Raw genomic sequence first — 26,389 nt, forward strand, 5'->3', positions numbered from 1 at the left:
GGGAACGCCAGGCGGAGCTCTGCAGCCGCGGCCACCACAGCCGGGGCAGCCGCAGCCCCCCGGCCTGGGGGCCGCCGCCGCCGCCGCCGCCGCCGCCGCCCGGGACTCAGCACCCGCCCCCCGCTCTCACAGTGGCCCCCCCAAAAACCGGGCGCCTGTCCCTTTAAATAGGGGCGGGGCCAGTCCCGCACCCTGCACCGCGAAGCCGGCCCCGCCCCGCCCCGCCATTGGTTGTCGCTGGGGGAGAGCGGCCCGCCCCCGCCCGCAGCCATTGGCTAGGGGCGAGGCTGGGGTTCCCGGATGCAGGCACGTTCGGCGGTTATAAAGCGCCGGGGGAAGGCGGGAGCGGACGCAGTTTGAATCGCGGCGGGTCGGGGCAGGTCGGTGTTGTCACCCGGGCTCCGTGCGTGCGGGACGCTCTCTTCCTCCGTCTGCCCCTGCGCGGCGCTGCGGTCCGGTTCGCCATGGTGAGGAGCCGCGGGGGCCGCTCGGGTGGGGGCGGGCGGGGGATGGCGGCGGTGCGGCCGTTGGGCTGAGGGGGGAGCGCGCGCGGGGGAGGGGAAGGCGGGCGGCGCGCGCCGGCGGGCGCGTTACCTGCCGGTAGGCGGCGGCGGGGGGGGGGGGGTGGGGGTCGCACGCGCACCAGTGCGGCCGGGGAGAGGGAGTGGCGGCCGCGCATGCGCGCGCGGGGCGGCCCGTGCCGCTAGGTGTAGCGGGCGGCGCGCACGCGCGCCGGGGTGGCGCGCGTGCCGCCCTGCGGAGGGGAGGTCGGGGGCGGGGAGGAGGGGCGCGCATGCGCGGCGGGGCCCGGCCGCCCTGCGGGGCCCCCGGCCGCCGTCCCTGGCGGGTACGAGCCCCGCGGGGGCGTCCGCCCTGACACCGCCCGTCTCTCTGCTAGGCTGGTGGTAAAGCCGGGAAGGACTCTGGAAAGACCAAGACCAAAGCGGTGTCCCGTTCTCAGCGGGCTGGATTGCAGGTGAGCAGGGACTGAGGCACGGCTGAAGGGAAGTCAGGTTGGCCTTCCGTCTCCTGGGTGGCTGTACCTTGTGAAACCTGCACGGTCTGCCTGTTGTCAGAATCCTTGAGCATGTTAATGTCTGGCTTGAGTATTTTTAGACCTTCTGTATGTCTGTGCAGGAGGGAAGAGGATTCCCTTGTGGCTGTTGCTACTGCTTGTGGTTAGAATTGTGAAGCTGCTGATGTGGACTTGGCATGCAGTGTTCTTAGCTGGATTCTCAAGTGTTGAAATGTAGTCCGTACTTCTGCCGCTGGGATTCTGTTGCCTAGCATGTGGTTTAGAGTAGTGGCTTTCCTTCTCTGTCTCTGTCATCACAGCCTATTCGTTCTTCTGTTATTTTCCAGTTCCCTGTTGGCCGCATCCACAGGCACCTGAAGTCTAGGACTACCAGCCATGGGCGTGTAGGAGCCACAGCTGCTGTGTATAGCGCGGCAATCCTCGAGTACTTGACAGCTGAGGTAAAGCTCCTGCAAGGGGTGCAAGCAAGTTGGTCAACTCCAAAATGGTATAATGACTAGACCCTACTGTATTTAGCCAGTCGGGACTGGGTTGTGAACTCATCACTTGCTTTGAGCCAGTTTTAAGTGCACGTGTCATCAGGAGACCATGAAATATGCATGGGACCTTTTGTTCTGCATTTTGTGCAGATCAAATCACTGTGACTTACAGGAAAGATGGAAGAGTGAAGTATTTCATAAAATGTGCTATTACAGCGTATCGTATCTGCTGCAAAACACTTACTCTGTTCTTGAGGAAAACTAAATGCAGAGCTCCAAAGGAGGAGCCCTTTCAGAAGAGGCATTGCGTGCTGTCTTGGTGTCACTAATAGCGTATTTGGCATCGAGAATAAAATAGCTAAGGCCGTGCAGTTGATCTCGCTTGATTTGTGTAACGCAGTTTAAAAATGGTCTTGTCCTCAGGTTCTTGAGCTGGCAGGAAATGCATCCAAAGACTTGAAGGTGAAACGTATCACTCCCCGTCACTTGCAGCTTGCAATTAGAGGAGATGAGGAATTGGATTCTCTCATTAAGGCAACGATTGCTGGTGGCGGTACGTACACTGCTTGCTAACTGCTTGTGATGAGTGGGTGGCAAGAACTCTTAACAGATGAGAGGTTGCTTAATGCTGTCGCTTTATTTGAAGCGCAAAGTTTAGGAAAATTGTTGAAGAGAAATAACACGGTCTTAATTGTTGCTCTTTCTTAGGTGTAATACCACATATCCACAAGTCTCTCATTGGAAAGAAAGGACAACAGAAAACTGTCTAAAGGATACCAGGATTCCTTGTTATCTCAGGACTCTAAGTACTTAATTGTCCAGTGTTGGTGATTCCAGTGGACTGTATCTGTGAAACACGATTTTGCCTTTTTGTAACTTTGAGAAGCTAAAGCTCCCTCGAGCTTCCTAAGAAACCAAATTTCTGCATTGAAGTCTTAACCGTATTTAAGTGTTACCATGGCTTCAAAGAAGCTATTGTATTTGTAGTGGGTTTTGATTGAGCTGACTGTTTTTAGATTGGTTTGATTAAGTAAAGGAAATGTTTGGTTTTGTACAGACTTTTCATCCACTAGAGTGGAAATATTCAATAAATGTTATATCAAGACTGATTGTCTCTTGTCCGCTCGCTCAAAAATACTTGGTCTCAACTACGCAGCTCTGGAAGAGTCGTTGTGAGAACGTGCAGCTCTGACGGGCCTGCCAGCTGCGCTCGGGCTGTCTGGAAACACAGTCGCAGAATATGTGCTTGGTAAACACCAGCAAACGACACGGCAGGTGGGTTTCATCCTGCGGAGTTATGCTCTTGCTAGCTGAGCCTGCTGCCCTGGAGAGTTGCCTCCCGCAGGGCGGGTGTAAGGCTGGCGCTGTTTAAGGCCAGTTTTTCTTGGTGTCGGCCTTGGTAGAGGGAAGGAATCTGTCACGGAGGGGGAAGAAGGTGAGCTGAAGGGATATTGAAAATCCACACTTCAGTTGATTTTCTTTACGGTAGAGCCTGGCCCCTCTCACGGCTCCTGTAGAAGGTGAGGGAGGGGCACCCACAGGAGCCGGGGCGGTGCCGCAGCAGCCCCCCCGCGCTCACAGGGCCTGGACCTGGAGGAAGAGTCCAAAACCCGCCTGCGAGGCAGCCCTCGCGTGGCGCTGTCTTGGTGGGGCTTCTCCACGGGTGGGCTTCGCCTCTGCCGGCTGCAGGGATCCGAACGGGGAAGCGCTCGCTTCCCGTTAGTCCGAAGCCCTATAGCGACGCGGGTCCCAGCCGTGCAGCTCGGGGATGGAGCGCTAAAGGTAGGGTTTAACCCGCTGCTACAGTACGGCAGAAGTTAAAAGGGGGCTCTGGCCACATCTCCTTCCGCTGTGCGTCTCCAGCTCTCTGCAAGCTCGTTTTTCCCAGAGCAGGCCTGCCACCGCTGCGGTGAGGGACACCTCCCCCGTTTGGTGCTGCCGGGGCTGGGGCAGGAGCTCCGGGCCCCCCAGAACTGCTCCTCCAGCAGTGACGTGCTTCAGATGAAGCTGCTTCTGCGCTGAACAGGCTCCTCCGTTTCTGTCACCTCTTTCAGGTAATAATCTCTGCGGCAGCACTGGCGCTGGGAGGCGGTGACCCAGATTGCAGATGTCGGTCAGGCCCCGTTAGCTGCGCTCGCCCTCTGGAGCGGCGGTGCTTCGCCGGAGCGGCCCCGGGTGCTCGCCCCGCAGCAGCGCGGCTCCTGGCAGGATGCAACTGATGTCGCTAATTACAGCGCGGAGTTACAAGGTGCTAACGAGTACCTGGGAGCGCGCCTAATGCACCGTCACTGACAAGGCGTGGGCTCCAGCGGGGCCGCGGCGGGCCGGCCCGCAGTGCAGCGCTGGCCCACGGCCGCCCGCCCGGTACTTTTCCATGGCGGGCGGCGGCGGGGCCCCCGGGCGGGAGGAGCCCGGCGCTGGCTGCGGGGCGGCCCCTCGCCGCGGCGGCTGCCGGAGCCCCGGGGCGGGCGGCGGGGCGGGCGGGGCGCCCCCGGGCCCCGGCGGCGGCGCATGCGCGGCGGCGCCCCGGAAGCAGCGGCGGGCCGGGCTGGCTGCCGGGGCCGAGCGCCACGCTGGGGCTGCGGGCACCGCCGGCGCGCAGCGGCGCGGCTGGGCACGGCGCGGCGGGATGAGCCTTGCGGCGTGAGGGGAGCGCCCTCCTGCCCGCTCCGCTCTCCGCCCCTCTGCCCCGCCCGGCTCCGCTCTGGCTTCAGGCCCCTTCTCTCTGCGCTGCGGCGGGCGGAGGCGGCGGAAGGAGAAGCCCATGGAGGGGAACCGGGACGAGGCCGAGAAGTGCATCGCGATCGCGCGGGAGGCGCTGGAGGCCGGCAACCGCGACCGCGCCCTCCGCTTCCTCGGCAAGGCCCAGAAGCTCTACCCGACCGAGACGGCCCGAGGTGAAGCCCGGCCCCCGCCCGGCGCCCCGTCGGCCCTGCTGCCGCGGCCGCCCCTCCTCCCCTCTCCCGCCCGTCCGCCGCCCTGCTCCGCCGGACGAGGGGGGGACCGCGGGGCCTGCGGGAGGGCGGGCGGGGGGGGCCTCCATCCTCACGCCGGGGCGGCCGTGAGCCCGGGCGGCGGCGGCCCCCGCAGGCCGAAGCGCCGAGGCGAGGGGGACCCGGCGGCGCGTCCTCGGACGGCGCTGCCCCCGGAGCAGCCCGGGCTGGGGTCCCTGGCGGCGTGCGGGGCTCGGCCGGGAGGGCAGGCCGAGGCGGCCCTCGAAGCGCCCGGGAGCAGCGCTGGGGGCAGGCGGATTGCCGCCCTCAGCGCCTGCCTCCGGCCTCGGGCTTGCCTCCCTCCTCGCCAGAGGGCTTCGCCCTGGGCCAGCCCAGCTCCTCCCCTGCGTTCCCCGCTCCGCGTAGCCGTCAGCGTAAGCGCGGCCGCAGAGGCTGGCCGTAGACCCCGTTAGCAGCGGGACGCCTCAGGCCGCGGGCCCGGCTTCTCCTCCGTCGCTGTGAATTAGCCCTCGCTACCAGCTCGCGGTGGGAGCTGCCGCTCCACGCGGGGCAGTGTCTTCACCCTCCGGCTTAGGTCTGGTTTGGGATTTCTTGGTTTCGTTTCCCTTTGGTTGCACAGTAGCGAGGTAGGAATCGCACGCGGGTTTCGCTTTCCCAGAGGAAACGGGGCAGGTGGCTCCCCCTGTGACTTAATCGGCTCTTCAGACACTTCTGGGTTAAAACTTGAAAAATAATTAGCGTCCTTCTAGCAAAAGGTGTTCAGAAATTATTTTTTAAAAGGAACAATAGTAGGGTTTTGGTGTATGCAGACCTGCTACCCGTCTTGGAGTCTCTGTCGCACAGTGTCAGACGTCGGCTCAAAATACCGTTGAAGGCAGCAGTGACTTGTTGCGTTCCTCTGGTTCTCGCTTACGTTGTCTGTGCCACGGAAGAAATAGGAAGGACTTCGGTGCTCTGTACTGACTTAAAGGCCTCAGCATTTACCATTTTTGGAACGTCGCTTTGGGGTGAAATCCTGACTGGAAGTGTTCTGTGCTGTATTTTGTTCTGTAGCGAAGCCTTTAAGTCAGGCAAGCAGGTTCAGTGAACGTTTTCTGTCCTCTCTTATCTCCTGACTACTTTTTATATGCAAACAATGAGCGAAGGTCTCATCACTGCTGTTCTTTGTTTATAGTTTTTTGGGTGTGTTTGGTTTTTGTTTTTTTTTTTTCATGCAAGACAGGATGGCTGTTGCTGGTAAATCACCTGGAAGAAGGTAACCATTGCTTTGGATTACGAACGTGGCACTGTTTATATTCTTGCCACATTAGATACCTCTGAAATAAAAACAAGAAGTTGTTTGCCATATTTACATAATTTTTTGTGTTTTAAGGAGATGACGTGCATGAAAATAGTTTCAGCTTTCTGGAAGCTGTGTTGGTCAATAGGCAGGAAGACTGAGAGTTTCAATTCAGTCTCTTCCGCCAAAGAGAGTGAATAGCTTTGTCTGCTTCACATAGCTTATTACCGTCTTATACCTCCAAGACAAGAGTTACAGTAGCTCTCAGGAAAAAAAAAAAATATCTCCATCTGATTTACATTTTGAGTGTTTGGTTTTTTTTTTTTTTTTCTTCTTTTAAGTAGGACTGCTACTACATAACCACCATTGTAAAGTATTCGGTGCAAGAAATAGATGGCTAATTAGGCTATTGTCTGTAGGACACTCGTTTTATTCACTGTGGAAATTAGCAAAGTATGTCACAAACGAGGTACAGATCTGGTGAAAAGATGGTCTTGTGGTTGTGGCAGTGATCTGGGGAATTGTGTACTGAAACTAAATGCTTCACAGAATTTCTCTGTGATGTAAAATAAGTCACTTCGCTCCGTTTCCATTAGTGACGGCTAATTGTTTGTGCTTCATTTTTCAGGTATTCAGCTTGAAACAAGGGCCTGATTTGTGGAACTGGTGGGCACTTAAAGCTCCATCTGAAGCTAATGAGAATTGCAGATGCCCTAATACCACTGAAAAAAATCAGGCCCTAGGCCTGATTTGAACTAGGTACTTAGAAATTAGGGGACTCTGTAAACTTGTAATATTTCTGTACTTCAGTTTTCTAGCTGTGGAGGTTGGTAATTCTTTTCAATTCATCCCATTTCCTCCCAAAACAACACCAACTCATTGGTTTGGTTTGGTTTTTTTTAAAGTTTGAGGCACTTAAATAGCCCTGTTAAAAGTGCAGTAAGCTGCAAGGACACAGAATGTCCTGTTTTTAGGACAGGAGCTGGAAGGTATGCAATAAATTAGAACTGGAATTTTACACTGATGAAGAACAAACAAAATGCTTCATTATCTCATTGTTATCTTTTAGATAAATTAAGCGGGGGGAGGGTCCACTTGGAAAAAAATACACTAATTCATTAGATAATTAAAAATGTATCATAGCGCATAGCCGAGAGAAGGAAACCATTAGGGTTTTATGAGCTCTCTTAGTTCTAACACAAATTCTTATTTTACAGTCATAATGTGTTGGGTTTATATGGTGATAGGACAATATGGCGCAGCCCCAGTTGTCACTGTGCTCACTTGTTTTCTCTTTGGGGTGTGTATTAGAAGGTAGTTCGTACCAATTTGTCGCTGAAGTCACGAATGCTTGATAGGTTGTGTCTTTGGTATGGCCTTAGGAACAATTGCCCACCATTTCACAAATGATGTTCCATCCGTGATAAAAGCAACGCGAATGGTAGTGCTGAATCTTGTACCGATGGGAGCTTCATCCTCCCGATAGTATAGCGGATTGTAAAAGGACAGAGAGCAGGTTTTAACTATTGTCTCTAAAACAATACTGTGCGTGGTTTGGTTTTGGCAACATTTGCATTTAAAGTGCATTCAGCACTAGTTCAGTCATCAGTCAAGTTTAGTTTTGCTAAACAAAGCTTCTGCCCAAAATACGCTGACTGCAGCAGTGCTATTTTAAGGCTTTACTAGTGTGAAATGTAAGGTCAGTGCTTATTTAATGATACTTAGCTAATGACTTCATAGTAGCAGTGTTCGTGTTGACATCACTCTTTGCTTGAAAATTGTTTTACAATTCAGCTGTTCAAAATGTTGTTTGATTATGATTTTTGCTAAGGATTCATCTTGCAACTGAATGGAAAATAATTGCTTGTCTGGAAAAGATTTGTAAGAGTGGATTTAAAGATAACAAAGGACAAGATCTTTTCAAACTCAGGTACCATTCTTTTTGGAGTTGAAGGCAGAAAATGATGTTAAGGACAGCTTTTTTTTCAGTGCTGCTTAAGGTTTTCTTGCACTATTTCTGAACCCGCCTGTAAAAACAAGCTTTTCAGGACTGTGAGCTTAGTTTTTTAGGGTGTTGCGTTAGTATGAATTCTGAATTCAACAGTTCTTCCATTAGTGAAAGTGGGGTCATGTTCAATGCATAGTGGAATCAAATGCAGTGCAAGGATCTTTCATTCGGCAGCAGGTAACAGTACACACAAGAGAGCCTTCAGACACATTTGGAGATAAGATTCATTGTCTTACTTGCTAGCAAAATAAGTCTTTGGTTCCTTGTATGTCCTATTTTAAAACACCTGCAGGCATAGTGCAGGTTTTCTTTAATACACGGTTAGTACTACAGCTCTAACAGCTGGTTTTACCACCAGCAGTTCATGGAAGAGTCAAAAGTTGTTTCTGAATATCTGAACTGTATCTTTTTATTTGAAGAAAACAATGGCCCCAGACCTTTTGTACGGTTTTCTTTTTCAACGTAGAACAATAGCATGTTTGTGTATGCTGTGTCCTGCTATCTTAAGAAGTTAACACTTGCGGATTTGAATTCTTTTTTTTTTTTTTTTTTTTTTTGCAAGTGTCCTGCACTACTGTCTTCTCAGCAGTGCAGCTCCATTATGGGGATGGGAGGGATGAGAAGGTGCTTAGGAAATGTTGAAGGCATAGTGCAGCCAAACCAATTCGTGAAAAGACTTAGCAGCTAAGCTTGCTGTGAAAGAGGCACTGGGCGTTAAAAATGCAAACTGCGGTCTATATGTGCATTTCTACTGTTATTGCTACTACCGATTTTGCACGAGCATTAGCGCAGGGATGGGGAATTTCTAGAGCAGTACCAATATAAAGGCAGGATTTGCAAAACTGTTGAGTAAGCGTTATTTCTAGAGGGTAAGTCAGGGTCACATGTTCAATAGGATTCCACATGATACCATTATTAAATATCTAACATCACAGAACAGAAAAAGAATAATTTTGTTTTCTGTTACCACTCGTCTGGAGCACATTTGGACTGAAAATGCTTCATTCTGAGGGCATTGTCTGTTCAAATCTCTGTTCTTGATTAGTTCTTAGCCTGCAAACACAGTCACCTTGTTGGAGTTGTTATTACTTCATAACGGATGATATTAGAATAAACTGTTGCAAATATTTGGATATGTGCTTCAGCTATAATCCATAATGCAACTATAGCTCTCCTGTTTTCAAGAACTTAATTTCATTTGTAGTGAAAACATCCCCTTGGTGTACAACTCAGCATCGAAATGTTAGCCTTTTATTTATTTCTGCAGTAAAAAGCCTGATCTGATCAATTGACGAATCTTGCTGAGGCAGGCATGAGGACAGGACCGGCACTGAAGTCAGCTGACTTTCTTGCTCAGGCCGAGTGTCGCTATTCATCTGCAGTACTTCAGACTGCTGTGGCCAGTGGGTAATAAGTGAATTAATAAGTAAAAGCAAATACTGGAGAGTTTTAAGAAGCACATCTTAGGGAAGTGGTTCTTCTCCTTTTAAACAAAGCTCCGCTTTCTTTTCTTTCCTGTGCTTCTCTGAGATACAAGCTATGATGTGTAGGATCCCAGTTTTCTGCTGCTCTAAGAGAGACCATGCTAGTCAGAGGAGAAATTTTCTAATTAGATTTAGGAGAAAATCCTTCAGGCTTCTTCTCACTAGCTTCTGGAAGAAAATGTTTTTTAACAGTAAAGCTATACCATGCTTTCACAGTGAGTAGGATGTTTTTCTTTGGGAATTTTTATTAAGGCATTCTTTATGCAGATAGGAACTCTGTTGTTTATGAAACAAATTTGGCCTGTGTAGTTTGCCATCTTGCTCTGAAGGGATCTCTTTTCAGGAAAGATAGACTATTTAATAATCTTTCGTCCACATTATGCTTCATGTGCAGTCCCTTAAGTTAGAATGGTACTGTTTCTGATTTATTGGTAAGACAGATACCCCCAAAATACAGGCTTATATCCAGAAAGAAAAAGAAAACTTAGTGTCTGATGATTTACTAAAACTGCTAAATTTGAGATCTGTTGGAACATGGAAGGAAAGAGGACCTAGCAAGCGCATGCCGGTTTTCAAGATCCAGGTCTCAGGAGTTGGGTGTAGTTGACTGGTCCTGACCTACCTGCGGCATTTAACAGTAGTTTGTTTTTCAGCTGGTATCGCCTGGCAGAGCATCAGCTTGTGGCCACTAATGGCTCAGGTTACAAATAGCTATGTACTGTAGCAACTGAAATGTGCAGGAGATGGGCTTGGTCTCTGTATGGAATAATTTGCAGGTTCTTTAGAGCATTAGGGTAGTTCCTCTTTTCTATTTACAGTTGCTTATTCAGGTATTCTGATGTTTTCACGCCAAAGAATGGATTCAGTGCCTCTAAAAACTACCTAGAAATGAAGGACCTGGGCAAATTCTCTCCAGTACTAAATTACCTTGGCAGAGGTGGAGGGGAGCCCAGCCACTAATTTTGAAACACTTTTCCATAGTTTTGCCATGAAAAGGAGTTGCTAGACTGGCTTCAGAAACGTTTGTGGTACAAAGTGGTGACCAATGAGGAAGGAGGATGTAGCAGCTAGTCTTTTACAATGTGGTGCTCCCAGTTAAGATACTTGAGAGCCCCAACTTAATTGCTAATGCCTATAATGATACTATGATATACTGTTGTTTTATAGTTTTGTTGGAAGCTGTTATGAAGAATGGAAGTACTGCTGGGGGAGGCGCTTACTGCCGAAAACCAGCCAGTAGCAATGATCAAAGTAAGCCCAATAGCACGAAGGAGAGCAATGCATCTGCTGCAGGTGAAAGTGGAAAAGGCTACACCAAAGACCAAATGGAAGGAGTATCCAGGTATGGCCTTGCTTAAATACATCACTGCTTTTCATTCTGTGTATTATGTACTTATGCTTTCAGCTCTAGCACCTAAAGAAGCAACAGAAAATTCAAGGTTAGCTGAGAGGGGTTACTTGTACTGAACTGTGACTAAAAGGAAGAGGAGAGTTTTGCTGTGTTTAAGCACAGTATGAGATGCTGTCACTTTCTGCAAGAAAGATGATACTCATCTTTATATAAAGTAACCGTGATGGTTTGAAAAGAAAATACTTGTAATAGTTATTAAGTAGATCTCATGTTAAATGGAAGAAGCAATGAAAATTCTATAGTACAACTTGCAGGACAGTTATACTCATGATATCTAAGTTTACATTACATGCTCGCTTGTAAAGTTTATTTTCAAGCTAATCTTGCTGTACAGGCTGGTCTTAGACCAGTGTTAAAACTGTTCCATTCTGGAAGTACAGGTATCTGAGAGGCACTGAAGCACATAGTCTAAGTTGCATTATAAACTCTGTCTGGACTTCGTGCAGCATGGTGGTATTAAGATGGGGCGACATCAGGAAAGGAGGATGTGTGAAAAGAAACATCAATAAAAATGTGCTTTTGAGGCCAGTAACTCTTAAGTCATGTTATCGTTACACACTTTTTGGCTCTTGGATTGAGAAAAATATTGTTTGATATATGCCCTGATTTCTGCTAAAGAAATATGGATACGGCCACTCTAAATTTGCGCACCTCAAAATCCACCTGTGTTTTCAGATGAGCCTAGCCCAGATATTTTCAAGGGAGCTCAAAGAAAGGAAATTAAGAAGTCTTCATCTCCTAGTTTGTGTAGATTGGATGAACTGTTGTGCAAACCAGAAATTTGTGATTTTTTTTTTGTGTGAAATGTTATGTTGCTGTTGATAGTATCTTGGGATCGTATCCTGAAGTTCAATAACCTGTTCAGCTGTGCTAACAGTGAGGAAAAAGCAGCTTTTTTTGTTGTTGTTGTTGTTGATACAGCAGCTCTGCATGCAGGCAGGTAAACAGCAGCATCTCTGGCATGGTTATCCTCTTGGCGTTGCTATTTAGTAGAGCTTTTCATTTACCATCGTCTCTGCTTAATTAATGTTATTGCCCTTCATGATACATCTAAAGTAAAACCTGAATAAGCATGTACATTTTTGGACACCTTGAAACGTTAGCTGTTAAAACGAATGCAAAACGTGTGTGTGCAATGCATGAGACAAAATATCCAGAAGGAAGTCCTCTGTAAAATGAGGCTTAGATCAAATTAAGACGTGTAACACGTTCTCAGAAAGTTGCTACAGGGAAGGCTGTATTACTGCCAGTGTTCACTCACCCATGACGAGCAATTCCGAGCTGCAGTCTGCTTTGCTATCAGGCTCCCTGCAAGTTCTTTTTTTTTGTTTGTTTGTTTTACCAGAAAGTAATGTTGCCTACTTTTTCTTGAGTAAAATGACGTTGTAGAGCCAACTTTTCTCCATGGCATGCTTTCGTGGTATTGCATATTGCTTCCTTGAAGGGATTCACTAGATACCAGACAAAATTAATCCAGTTTGTTGAGATCAGAACCAGAGTTAGGGGTATTCATGGAAGGTGTGCACTGAGGATAATCTTGATGCAACGTTGCTCCTTGGTACCTCTTTCAACAATCTGCTTTATGAATATAAAATGTGGGTTTTTAAGAAGTACCCAGATTTTTACAAATATGCAATTCTAATAGCTTGCAGAACAAACCGTGTCTGTTTGTATTTTACATACCACTTAGAAACTCAGCTGTTAAAACAATATCTTGACCTTAGGTTGAGTGATGCAACCATCGTTTAGTATAGCAGTTCATAAACCTTTGGAGAGAGACTGAATTTTGGTTTAGGTGCGCAGTAATCAACAGAGCAACCCCCCAGTTCTTGTTGGAAGTTTTGAAATGTTTGTCATGTTGTCAGTTAGTGACATCAACACTCCACTTAGAAAATTTGTGGTTAAGAACTAAAAAACGTGTGCACCTTGCCAAGGAGAACAGAATTAAATACAAACAGTGGGCTAGAACTTAATGGAAAAATATAACACATTCAGTGATGATAGCTGAGGGAAAGTTCACGTTTAAACCACAGCAAGAATGAGCTTTCTAGTTGGAAATACAACAGGCTGCATATGCTACTGCTTCAGTCAGACCCCAGACTTTTCCAATTAAATGAAATGCACCCCTCTGGGGAGGGTATTCTTCAGAGAGTAGAGCTTGTCACCATCATATGCTTCTGCCATGCCACAGCGGAATGGGTTTTGGACCTTTGAATTGGTTAAAGAAATGCTGCGTGAAAAGAGGTGGGTTTAGATAGTGTTTCATGCCTGATTTTTATTTTTTTTTCCTATAAGGGAAGAAATTTCTAGATAGCAAGGTAGCAAAATCTTCAGTTTTTAATAAATTCTGAATCTTACCACGAATTTGACTCTGTCAAACTAAGTTGCTTTGTATGCTTATGATTTGAAAGGGGGTCATTATCCTCAAGTATTCTTCCCTCTGGGAGTTTTTGCTTCTGTATTAGTAATTGAATATAGACTGAGAAAAAGCATTCCTGATTTAACTACACATGCTGTTTCCAACCCTTTTTTATAAGCTCCAGTGAGCAGTCGAACAGGGCGACTGACTCTGAGCTCTCTGAGTTGGATCACTGATTAGTGTTCCTGGAGTCGTCCAGCTATCTTGAATTTGCTCGTGACAATAGATTTAAGAAGCATAGCGAAGACACGCTTGGAGCAGTTAAAACTAATTTTAACTGCATTGATTTTTTTCAGGGTTACTCTAGTAATGTGGGTAGGTATAAGTACAAACAAACACCTCTGTGCTGTTTGTATTTTTTCCACGTACACAGGGGACACTGATCACTAGCAAGCTACCATAACAGTTCTGTAGAGCATTACATGAGCTTGCAAACAAGTTGTTCGACAGGGAGAAGCGTAAGATGCAATATCTTTCCACTGATTGCATAAGTGCTGGGTGATGCTCTGTTCTTTGTGGGAATGGTGCTCACTATTTCAGTGTGACAGTTTGAAGCTTGAGATATCCAAAAGCACTTTGTTGCTTTTGAATTTAAATGCTTTGAAAATACCATCCGTAGTACGTGCACATCTTTTTCTTAATGATGCTTATCTTGTCACTGAAGGCTGGATTGAGTTGCCTTAACGCTTTAGGTGACCTGCATATCAGAGAGATTGACAGGAGACTAGCAGAAATAAGTTAGAACCCACAATAGACTTATATCTTTTTAGAGCAAGTGCCCTGGAAGTCTCTAGGCAATATTGAAAGCTGTCTGAGCAATGTCAACTTAAGATAAATGCATGAGAATCGTGTGCATGACAAAAAAGGGAGAATTTGCCTTTGGATTCTGTGGTCTTTGGTTTAAAGCAATTCCTTCACTGTTTGATGTAGGTTATTAGCATTTTTTGCTGAGATAAAGAAATGAAACATTTGTGTAAGAAAGAAAATTTAAACTTTTTTTTCTTCTAGTTCACTTAAAACAACTGAAGAAATGCTGATCAGGATTACCGTTATCAAAGTTCTTAGTTACTTTCAAACAGATTCTGTTCATCATATCTGCCTATTCATACCAAGTGTGCAGACCCTTGGGAAAGGTTTTGTGGACCAGCATGAAATTAAAAAAAAAAAAAAAAAAAAAATCATTTGCCTGCTGTGTATTAATCTTTCCCATTTATTTTTATGCTGTGAAGTGTGTATTATCTGTTGTCTGCTGCATGATTTAAAAAAAATAGTTTTGGAGATATAGATAGGTCGTACACTTTATACAGACTCCCTTTAAATGGTCTTAAAACTCATATGGTGTCTGATGTCTCTTTCTTAGTAAATAAGCAGTGGCATATATTCCATATTACCTTTTTGACATCTGAAAGATAACGGTCATGATTAGTAGTATGCTAAAGTTGGATTACTGTCTTGTGAAAACTGTGGTGGGATACTGCTTTTCCTGCCCTGCCAGTGCCTGCCCCTCTGAAGAGAGCACAAGAATGAAATTTTGTATTTGGATCTCTGAGCTAGAACCAAAATAAACCAATAGAGGCATGAGTTCTGTAGGAACCTTGCAAGACAGGATTAAATGTCATCCAGTCATGGTCAAGAATGATCAGCAACTTGATATGAATTCATGGAGTAAACCAAAAAATTGCCTCTATGCATCTCATGGATCAAACTGCAAGGAATGTAAGTTGTATGAGAGACTTTTTCCAGGCCTTCTGCTGAGACTTTTGCAAATTCAGCAAAAAGAGATATATTGTTACTTTTTTAACATGGGGTCAAGAAGATAATTAACTGAAAGTGGAATAATAAGAGCAATCTACACATGCTAAAAAAAAAACAAAGCAAAGAAATCAGGGCATGCCTTTAATTAGGCTGCTAGAACTACTATGAATTGTTGAAATATCCAGTTGTATGGTTGAGAAAGTCAAGGTGGAAATCACAGTTATAGAGCCTGTCATGGAAAAGCGTCACAGAAGATAGGTGGACTTTGTCAGAAAGCTCCTGCCTTTAACCTACACTTCTTGTAGCTAAAACAAAAGCTTAAACAAAATCTGGAGAGAAGTATGCTGATGTAAATGCAGCCTTGAATATTTCATGTAATACACACAGAAGAAACAAACTGACCAGGTATATCTAAGAGCAAGGTACTAAGACAAGCACCTTAATGTGTTGTTGAATCTATCAGTGAAACAGATATCTGAAACTTCTGGTGCATTCATTTCAGAAACTAGGGGTATGCTGGTACCAGCCTGAGTTCCTCGACAATGCCGTGACCTTCTCTTCCCAATCTTCTTGCAGACCACGCTTACGTCATCCAAACTGTGACTGGCGCATTCCCAATTCAGCTGCAAGATGCCATTTGCATGAGGCCCTCTGGCGTCATTGGAAACTTCACCTATGTAGAAATTGGTCTGCATTTTACTGTGTTTTTCTGCTCAGCTCTGGGATCAGAAGTCAGTGTAGCTTCCTCTTGCTCAGTTTTTTGTCGCCAACATTCACATTGCTGCTCAGTTCAGATTACCATTGGGAGAAATAATTGTGGCTCCCATCGCAAGCTTTTAGAGATTGCGGTTGAAGTATTTGTCTTTTGGGCTGTCCCTCTGCAAAGCAGACAGGCTTTGGAAGGCCCTTTGAAATACCTAGTTGTACTCAAAGCTTCATGATTATGGATCACTGCGGGTATGTGATACAGAAATGCAAGCATCTCTGATAGGTTTTGTTAACCTGATAAAAGCTGTTGATGCTGACCTAATCTGAATTGTAGATTTGAAAAGTGAAACAAGAAGCACAGCAGTAGGATCACATCATTTCGTAGTCACAGGAGAACCAGTGGTGGTAGCCCCAGAACTTCTGCAGGTGAGAGCAGACATTTCAGGACCTGAAGGGCTTCCTCTGCCTTCAGCCGTCAGAGCATGGAGAGGAGCCCAGCGTCAGGCAGAATTGGCTGTTGCTGCAGTTTGATGCTGGCTGACCAGTTCTGCTGCAGGTGGCTTGTCAGCTGCACGCTGGGATAGTGGAGCTTTGCAAGTCATGACGAGATACCTCTGTCAACAGATTGTGGATGAATGTAGGCCATCGCTTGCCCTCATGCTGTTTGAGAAGTCTATTCTCTAAAAGAGCCTAAAGAAGTCTATTCTCTAATATTCTCTATATTATTTCAGGAATATCCAGCAATGTGCCCTCCTAAAACAGCCAGCAAATCTGTTAACCGGAAGGACAGTGCCAAGGTGCTGGCAGGGGACTAACAATTCAGCAAGGACAGAAATTAGCTACGCAACAGAAATAATTTGATAGTAATTCAGATACAGAAGTGATCCAACCAGGAATGGAAAAGCACAAGAAAAGCAATTCGTAAAAGACTAAACCCCAAACAAATTAACAGTGAAAGCACCAGACTTCAAATAAGCCAGAAATAAACAACAAAAAACCCAATTCTATACAAAAGGGGCAGTCCATAAGCAAGTGATATGTAAATTGCAATTTTCAAGAGAAGCATCTGTGTGGAGTTTACATATGCAAGAAAATTAGCACTAGGGACTACAGTGCCTTAAGTGCAGCAAAACCAAAAAAAAAGGCAATTTGAAATGCAGTTTTCAGAAGGTTAGTTGTTCATGCTAAGAGTGCTGCAGGACAGGGGTTTTGGATGCAGTTAAAAGCCATAAGTAACATCAGTGATCGGTCTTTTCCAACATCTCCACTGGTTTTACTCTTAATTTTTCCCAGCCTCTGCTGGCTGATGTGTGGCCTGCAATAGGAGAGAAGTGGGAAGGGGATGGTTCCTTCCGTCCAGCTATCCTCCCGTGACAAATCTCCACAGGACAGTTCAACGCTCCAGGTGAGGGATTCTGGCAGAGTGAGGATTGTCAGATATCAGTCTACTAGAAACAAGGAGTGAGGAATATGTCCAAAAAGGACTGCTTCTGCTGAGGGACAAGGATCAGGTTGGCCATGGCTTCCAGCAGCTCCCAGCAGCTGGAGAGAAATTTCTCATCAGGACAGCAGTAGTTTGGAAGAAGAGGACTTAAGTCTTGGAGAATCTCTGTGCAAAGCCCATGATCCCTATGTCTTTAAGGTGGAGGAGGGATGTGGTGTGTGCTCCAGCAGTGTTTGAGAAGCCTGGTGACTGCACAGCACATGTGTGACCTGAGGATCTGGTGGGTTGCCCTGGTGATCCTGTACAGTTTGTCCTGCTATAAACTGACTTACCAGGTTGAGTTTGTGATGCGTTAAAGTTTTGCCTCTCAGGAGTGCACCACAAACACTGATAATTCTGTTTAATTGGAAAGCACCTTCTAATCATGTTTGCTTGCCCCATCATCCCCAGTACAAAGGTGCTGCAGTACAAGTTTTGGTGTAAAACTCACATGGACTTTGCTGAGGGGGGAAAAACCGAGCCAATACTCTGTAATGATTGCCCTGAATTGTGCTCAGTAAGGGACCTCCTGGCAGAAGTCACTAACTCCCTCCCTGTAGGAAACTTTGCATTAGCTAGATGCTAGCTACTTACAGTCCAGATGCTTTTTGCCTTGAAGTGGCAAAGCAATCGTATAAAACTGTTGTCTGATGGCAGGGTGTAGCAAGGTCTTCATAGCACAAGGTCATTGCTGAGAATTCCAGGCTTAGGTATGGGTTTTGGCCCCTGTGCATTTGTACAATCACTTAATGTATTTTAGCTTTAAAGCTTGATCTGCCTAATCCAAAGTCCTGCTAAACTCTGCGAAATTGCCATATGTGTATGTATATTCCACGTGATTCACCATGAAGTCACATGTGGCGGTGCTTCTCAGGCTATCCGGCACAGTACTTACAGTGGCTTATGTTTGTTGCTGAGGTTTGAGAGCCAACACTGACTTTGCTGAGACCTGAAGATGACAATGGGCTAAGCGGTGAACAGGGTTTATGTATCTCAGCGTTGATCCTGTGCAGTAGAAAGGAGGGCAGCGTAAATGATCTGGAGGATCGGTTGCAGCGCTGTTGCAGGCGATGTTGCTGCGAGCATACCCATCCTGACAAGAACATGCAAGGGAGGATAAAAGTTGGGGTGGCTATCACAAATTCACAAAGGCTTCTTTGTTTGAGACTAGCCGTTTAGCCTGGGGTAGTAGGTCAGGGTAGGAAGGTGATTGATACAAGATGTGCTTGAAATATTAAATCATACCTTCACAGAAAATCAGGAATGTTGGAATAGAGGTGCTTGTATATTTGTAGAATTTTTTGTTTAACTAGCACTAGCAAAGACTTGCTAAGAGAAAGCAGAAATGTGTTATACCTTGGCTGAACGCTTGTTTCTTGATAAAGAACAATGGCTCATTTGTGGACCAGGTTCAGGGTAGCTGTTGCATGGAGGGTGGTTGCATTCTTCCCTGTACTTTCTCATCAGGAACTAGCTCTGGTGTGATGCGCTGGCTCTAAGCTGATCGTGGTGTCGGAAGCTGGTGGGTCATGTGCTGACCTGAACGTCTTCTGATGATACCCACCATTCCTGCTTTTCTCATGAGAGTTTCCAACTGGGGGACTTACACTGGTTATGAATGGGAAAAAACTCTGGAGTGAGTTTTTGAGGATTAGAAGAACAGTTTGGCATTTCTTGGGTTGTTGTTGTTCCCCCCCCCCCCATTTTTCTCCTCTCTGCATCCTAGAGTTGTGAAATAAATGCATATCAGGTCTGCAAAGAAGTAAACTTCCATGTGTTTTTTTTTTTCACGTTTGTTACTTCCATGAGAAATGAACATAGGCTGTTACGGGAAAAAGTTGTTGAGGATGCACAGTGCTTAAAAACACTTGAACAAACATTTAGCACTACAGTTTTAATGCTAATAAAATAACAACTTTGCTAAACATTGATGACTCACTACCTAATTTTATATCAACCAAAGTTCTGAAGAGCCTGGTCTACAAACAGATAATTCAGATACTGAATTATTGAAGAGAAGAATTTAGATTGGATGCCGAGATAGCAATTTCTTTAAATAAAAGCTTAATTTGATACTGTTACGCTTTTAAATAAAGCTATCTGTTCTTGATACGGTTCATAAGTAATCCAGGACTTGAGGCTAAGGATGAAGGGATCTGTACACTACCAGATTTTTTTCTTATTGTACAAATCAACAAACAAAAGTTTCCAGTATTCAGAGTATAATTTAATGTATTTTCTTTCCATTCTTTCTTGATGATGGATTAGCTGTGTTCCTTTTAGTTAGCTTTATCAGCTTCCTAACTGGAGCTTATTAAATGTTACTTCAATATAATGAGCTATATTTGTTTCAATATAATGAGCTATATTTATTTCACAGGATGCTCGTGTTGGCAGCTGCCTGCATATATTCAATTCAGTGCTCTTGTGAGCATTACACCGAGACTTCCATAAAAGCTAATGTTGTTTGAACACAGCAAAAAGGATCCCTTAAATGAAACTTGATTTGATCAATCTGTAAACTATGAAGGGCCACACACGATGGTGTGGTTATGCTTCTGATGCTACTATTCCCTTAATTATAGGGTACCCATTCTTCTTTCATGAAAATGCCAAAGGCTTGCTTACCCCCTTTTTTCCCACTTGGCTGCCCTGTGTATAGTCTTTGTAACACTAAACCCATATTTAGGTAGAAATCTGTGCGTTTAAGAGAATGTGGACACAGTTACAGCTGTGTGAAGAGACTCACACGAAGCTTTTAAAATATTTATGGATGTAATTTCTATTTCTTGCTCAGACCAGCCCTTTCCTTTTGGTATGCACCAGATGTCACTGTGCCTCATTTCTGCAATGCAAGTTTCTGATTCGGCCTTGTTTTTCTAAGTTTCTGAATTCTTACCGAAGTAACTTGGTTTGATTTTAAGGTGTAGTTATTGGTTTGGTCAGTTCTTCCTGCCCACATAAAATTAATGCCCACATAAAATTATTCTCTCTGTCCCCTGTAACTGCTCTTTCTCTCTTCAGAGTATTGTAAAGCATACCAAATCATTACATCATTTCCAGGTTTTGCTTCTCCTGTCTGGGTGAGACTGCCTATAGGAAGAATATTTCTGAGTTTTCAGAGCTTAAAAAAAAATGCTACATTGAACATAGGAGATGAGCTGAATCTGAATTGCTGGAGCTGTTATTGTTTATTTGAATTTATACAAAACACTTACAGAAAGTTTGTTAAGATCCAGGTGCATTCCCAGCAGCAGAGGTATTTTCATGTGCCTTATTTCCCTGAAAAGTGAATGTTCGAATGGTGTTATGACTTGACTTTCGTTTGGAGAAAGGGGGAGGTATTGTTTGTTTTGTTTTATACCATGCATACCAAAGTGCATTTGCTGTTGACAGTCTAAACAGGCCTTCCTACCCACTAGCTCTGTGAAGTAAATTTGGAATCTTCATTTTATGCATTATTAACAGCAATATTCGTATAATTGGGGATGAGGAAATGCTACAGTAATTGCAAACTGAAACCTTTTCTTAAAACTGTAGTGGTTCTACAGTAGAAGTAGTAAAATAGATCTATGTTGTAAGTAATTTTGAGTACAGTAGTTTATTGTGCTCAATAGTGAGTTTATTATGAAAAATGGCATTCTTTGTTTCTAGAGTGGAATTTTTTTATATTTTATATTGAAAGTGAGAGATGTAGTGTATTGCATCAGTGCAATGTATTACCTCATTTGCAGCTGTGTTCTAACATCCTACTTCTACATCTTTTTGTTTACAACGTTTTACTTCATTTTCTTTTGCAGTATAAAGAAATGTAAAAATTATTATGAAGTCCTTGGGGTGTCAAAGGATGCCGGTGAAGAAGACCTAAAGAAGGCTTATAGAAAACTTGCTTTGAAATTCCACCCAGACAAAAACCATGCACCTGGAGCAACAGAGGCTTTTAAAAGTAAAGTACTATTTTTACTCAAAATTTCTTTTATGATTAAACTTTGTCAGATTAAAAGAAATTCATCTGCATTGGTCACTCGACTTTTTACAAAATTGTCAATGTGGTGTTTTGTAGCTAATATTAAACTGACATTTTTATCCAAGAAAATATTTGACCTTTATTATCTTAACATATACTTAGAAGCGTAGATAAATAATGGGGAATTTTGCAGTAGGGTTCGGTTTCAGAGGATTGACTGTAATTTTCAGGTACAGGGAGCAAATACTTGATCTGTTAAACCCAGATTTTGCACTTTTTTTACTGTTGTTGACTTAATGTAGTCAATTGAATCTTACTATCTTGAATCTTTACTATACTTGAGCTTGAAAAAAACCAAAGTAATACTTCATAGCAAAATGCATTTTTTACTGAATCACATGTGACGCTAATTTACCTTTGCCTTAGAATTCCTTGTATGTGTGTAGTTTTACTACTTTTTCCACACAGAAATACCTGGGTTCAAACATGGCCTTATTAATAGTTGCCTTTGACCATTTCTTAGGTAAAATTTACAATCTGACTTTACCTGATCTAAGGCTGCCAAGCTTAGCCCTGCACAAGGAAAATTGTTGACGAAAAGCTTTTTAAAGAAAACTACACCTTCATCTCAGACACAGATGAAGAAAAATGTGAATCTGTAAGAAATAGTCATGCATAAATAAACAATCTGATTATTGTACGTGTTTTTTATTTTTTCCTGTGTGAGGTCTTCATGCAGACATTTGAAAAGAATCAATCAGATAAAACTCTTAAATGGGGGAGGGGGGGGGAAGTCCTGAGCAAGACTTCTGATACAGACTTTAAGGGGTAATTATAATAATATATTAACAATTCCAGGTGAAAAGTAGATGGAACATAGCAGGAAGGTTGATTGCTAATGATTATTTTAATACAGCTGTGTGATGGCTTTATCTAAAAAAGATTATTCTTACAAAATTGTCTCCAGCCCTATGAATAAAATAATTCTTCCTTGTTAATAGCATTTTAAATAATATTTAAAATGTAAGAAATCAGTTTCTTATTATTTAATCTTTTATTTGACATTAGCACTTTGTACAATTTTTATTTCTTCGGCTTAATTTCACTTTCTGGTTCTTAATTAGATGAGTAAATGAACAGAAAATTTTGTAGGGGAATCTTGTTGACTAAATATTATTTAATGAAACCTAGCATTTTTCTCGCATTGAAATTATTGTAGTCTTTTTGTATGGCTGAGTAAATTTATGATTTAATTTGCCTTTAAAGGTGTCTGATGAGTTTCTAACATCCAGCTGAGAAAAGGAGTTTCATTATAATAGCTATTATTTCATAATAATGCTTTGTTTTAAGGAAAGGCCACATTAGAAAACAGAATTGAGTTTGATGTTAGGCACGGTACTTACTTAGATCTTGAGCTACCTAGTACTACTCTTCTGTTGTATTAAGCAGTCTCCCTGGGGTTATATTTTAGATTTAAAAAGTTTGTGCAAATATTATCACTTTTAATCTCTTAGAATCTCTTTTACCAGCTTCATCAAAAAATCTTTCCTTTGAAACTTTTGAGCAGTTTTTAAATTTTGTATGTCCTTTATTTAAAGAAAATTATATTTTAATCAAATCTGTTGTGAATTAGCATCAAATAATCAAAAGCAAATAACAAATAGTCAAAAAGGATTGCTGACCATACTTTGACAGTATGATGTCATCACTTTATGTGCAGTCACCTGATTTATGTCTCCCTAAATTCTTAAGTGTTGGGAAAAATCTAAATTTTTACTACCAATTTTATCCTCCTGCTGAGTAACAGAGGAACCTTGTAGCAATATTTGGTGTCTCTCAGTGCAAATTACCAAGCTTCATTTCTTTGGGTTTTCTCCTCCACTTAAAGGGACTGCTAATGGTTGTTTCTAAGGGCATCTTAAAAGGCAAATAGCTGAGACTCATTAAGTTTTTTTTAGATTGGATAATGTTGAAAACATTAATTATGCAAAGCCATTGTCTTATTTGCCTGTGTTGAGGTTATAGCGTTGCACCTTTCACAAACTTTTGATGACTGATGGCTTATCATAGAATCATAGAATAGTTTGGGTTGGAAGGGATCTTAAAGATCATCTGGTTCCAACCCCCCTGCCACAGGCAGGGACACCTTCCACTGGACCAGGTTGCTCAAAGCCCCATCCAACCTGGCCTTGAACACTTCCAGGGAGGGGGCAGCCACAGCTTCTCTGGGCAACCTGTGCCGGGGCCTCACCACCCTCAGAGTGAAGGATTTCTTCCTTGTATCCAATCTAAATCTACCTTCTTTCAGTTTAAAGCCATCACCCCTCGTCCTGTCACTGTGCGCCCTTGTAAAAAGTCCCTCTCCAGCTTTCTTGTAGGCCCCCTTCAGGTACTGGAAGGCTGCTACAAGGCCTCCCTGGAGCTTTCTCTTCCGGCTGAACAACGCCAACTCTCTCAGCCTGTATTCATAGGACAGGTGCTCCAGCCCACTGGTCATCTTCGTGGCCCTCCTCTGGACTCGCTCCAGCCAGGTCCATGTCTTTTTTACGTTGGGGGCCCCAGAGCTGGATGTAGTACTCCAGGTGGGGTCTCACCATAGCAGAATAGAGGGGCAGAGTCATCGCCTCCCACGACCTGCTGGTCACAACAGCACTCGACACCGAAAAACAGTCCGTGTGCCTTGTGCTTGTGTTGGTTGGCTGCAAAAGAAGCCTTTTGTTAGAGAGGCCTGGAGGAGAGAGAAGGAAAGCAGGAAGGGTTTAATGAAGATACGACTGAGTGAAGATTGTTCATCGAGTGCCAACAGAAATTTTCCTTCAGCCTGTGAGAGCTGTATGTCTGTACACATCAGATAGGGTGAAAGCTTGTAAAGTCAGGAGAGCTTGTGGTCTTTTCACACTGATTCTTTCCATGCTCACTGAACTCAGTTTTTCCATTACTACTGTCAAAATTGAAGTTGTTCATTTGTGACAATGTAGTGTGAACAGGGACAGGCATCCAGGCCAGGCGCTCCAAACATTGAGGTTGTATTGGCAACCTTGGGAACACACGTGTTCCCGTTGTGTGTGCATGTTGTACTTTTCATGTTACATCATGCAAAACTTTGTGTTATTAATGTAATCCATAAAATATCTTAAGCAGCATATAAAAAATACGTTCACACTCTTGTACACAATAAAGCTGATGCATTCGAAGAAGCCACCACTTACGAAATGAAACCAAAGAAAACCTACTGAGTCTATGATGTTTTTAAGCTAGGCTGTTAGAGCAAACTGAACTTTGCAATTACCCCACTTCAAAGCTTTCATTGTAATGCTTGATGCTTTTTTTGTAATTGCAGTGAGAGAGAACGTTTCCACAGGTGTAGGTGTTGCCCTAGAAAAAGGATCAAAGCTCTCTTGCCTTCTGCCCAGGTCAACAGGATAAAAGGCCTTTGAATAGGGTTGGTGGGAAACTTTGTGGAAGCTATAATAAGAAAAGTAGAGATGTTTCTAGACCTTGTTGTACTATAGTTGATTTGTAATGTACAGTAAAGGACATAATTTGCTGCCTATTCTTGACTTTGAAATGGCAATTTTCATGCTGGAATAGCTCTTATCTTTCATTTATGGGAGTTGTCTTTTATTCCTTGCTTCAGAAATAGGAAATGCGTATGCTGTGCTGAGTAATCCAGAAAAACGAAAGCAGTATGACCTTACAGGCAGTGAAGAGCAAACGTGCAATCACCCTAGCAATGGCAGATTCAACTTCCATAGAGGTCGTGAGGCAGATATTACTCCAGAGGACCTATTCAACATGTTTTTTGGAGGGGCCTTTCCAACAGGTATTTGTATATATCAGTATAATCATTGGGATACAGTGGTACTGCCTGGAGTGGCATTAGAGTTTGTGACATTATAAACCAGTAAAATTACTCCAGCCTGCCTCGGACCCCAACTCTTTAATCTGCATGTGTTGCTAAATCCCCAAAATGTGAGTTCAGTTCTTTGGGGTTGCTGTGGTGATTCTGTGGCACATGAAATAACAAATCAGTTAACTTAGAGCTTAAACTATTTATTTTAAACAACTTTGAAATTGTAACATATCTTGAAGTTGAGTTACTTTATGTGTCATTGTACAGTACTGTTAAATGCTTTATGTTGTTGCGTCTGTATTGACCTCTAAATAGGTTTTTTTACATGATTTAAATGTGGCTATTTCTTTCCTTAGGTGGTGTACATTCATTTTCTAATGGTCGTGCTGGCTACAGTCATCCTAATCAGCACCGTCAGAGTGGACATGAGAGGGAGGAAGAGAGGGGTGATGTATGTTTAAGCACCATTGACTTTAAACTGTGGATTGTGAAATTTGCTGGTAGTCGCTTTTGGTGATGTGACTGCACAGGAGCTCTGTACTGTAGAGGAGGATTTCTACTTGCCAGTTACGTATTTTAAAACTTTGGCAGGTGGTAGTCTTACTGATTGGTAAATAGACGTGCAAATTTGAGAAGATAATAGCCTGGTTTTGTAAATCTGTTGTTCTGTGTCACTGTCTTACTAGTGACTGGTAGTATTAGCCTAAATATGCCACTAATTCTGATCACTAATCCTTGTCTACATTTAAAACTTTATTTGGGCTGAGGTAAAAATTGTACTTAAGGCTCAGTATTCATCTATATGAATTATATATAGTCCTGTATAATTACATATCACTGTATAGATGAGACCAAATCATGGCATATAATGTCAGCTGAATCCAGCTATTCGTTTGGTAATTGCTTGTGGCTACATGCTAACCTCTGAACTCTTGCAGCTTGAGCACTCTATGAATATTGTGCATGCATTGGAAAGTTAAGATAACATCATGGTGTTTGCAGGTTTGTAGTTATAGTTTTCCTAGCAGCTTTTGATGGTTTAAAGCAGAAAGTCACGCTTAGCATTAAATCTTGTCCAATTTACCTATTTACTTGATGCTGTTTTATGAAATCCTTGAATCTGTTTTGTTCCTTAGGGAGGTTTCTCCATGTTCATTCAGCTGATGCCTATTATTGTGTTGATCCTTGTTTCCTTGTTGAGCCAGTTGATGGTATCTAACCCTCCTTACGCCTTATACCCAAGATCGTAAGTAATGCTTGATTACATTAGCTTAAAACAGAGGGGAGGATGTTGTAATCAGCATCTCCCACTTAGAAGCATTTTAGAGAGTCTTCGTTAGTTGGTCCTTGATTTCCCACAGTGGGGAAAGGGAGGGAAGGTATAGAGAAAGCAGAACAAAACGTGAAAGTTAGGTATTAAGAACATGCTGTGAGAACGTAATGGAGAAAAGAGGTCAGCAATACCTGGAGTTTAGGAGGTCTTCTAATACAAGGCAGTGGGTCCATGCAACGTAGCATCTTGCAAAGATGTTTGCATCTCCGTCATATTTAAC

The 26,389-nt window shown here is 43.9% G+C and overlaps 2 protein-coding genes across 5 annotated transcripts in view; both read left to right on the forward strand.

Annotated features, from left to right (window-relative positions):
* Positions 1-276: 276 nt before the first annotated feature.
* Positions 277-2,618, forward strand: H2AZ1 (H2A.Z variant histone 1). Its single transcript, XM_082314958.1, has 5 exons — positions 277-467; positions 899-976; positions 1,363-1,476; positions 1,939-2,068; positions 2,224-2,618. The coding sequence occupies exons 1-5, from the start codon at positions 465-467 to the stop codon at positions 2,283-2,285; spliced, it is 387 nt and encodes a 128-aa protein (XP_082171084.1). The 5' UTR covers positions 277-464; the 3' UTR covers positions 2,286-2,618.
* Positions 2,619-4,136: 1,518 nt separating this feature from the next.
* The window catches only part of DNAJB14 (DnaJ heat shock protein family (Hsp40) member B14), a 28,793-nt gene continuing 6,540 nt past the window's right edge, over positions 4,137-26,389 (forward strand). For 3 of the 4 annotated variants that reach the window (XR_014228640.1, XR_014228641.1, XM_082316128.1), the window contains exons 1-6: positions 4,137-4,412; positions 10,408-10,582; positions 20,817-20,962; positions 24,621-24,806; positions 25,193-25,287; positions 25,973-26,082. Coding sequence is in view for 2 of the 4 variants with exons in the window: in XM_082316128.1 (XP_082172254.1) it covers positions 4,280-4,412; positions 10,408-10,582; positions 20,817-20,962; positions 24,621-24,806; positions 25,193-25,287; positions 25,973-26,082 (845 nt within the window). In the remaining 2 variants the exon portion in view is untranslated. Of the gene's footprint in view, positions 4,413-6,376; positions 6,508-10,407; positions 10,583-20,816; positions 20,963-24,620; positions 24,807-25,192; positions 25,288-25,972; positions 26,083-26,389 lie in introns of all 4 variants that reach the window. The other variant, XM_082316129.1, reaches the window with a different exon arrangement.

The sequence above is a fragment of the Platalea leucorodia genome, assembly GCF_965183815.1.
Source record: "Platalea leucorodia genome assembly, chromosome: 6".
Taxonomy (NCBI): domain Eukaryota; kingdom Metazoa; phylum Chordata; class Aves; order Pelecaniformes; family Threskiornithidae; genus Platalea; species Platalea leucorodia.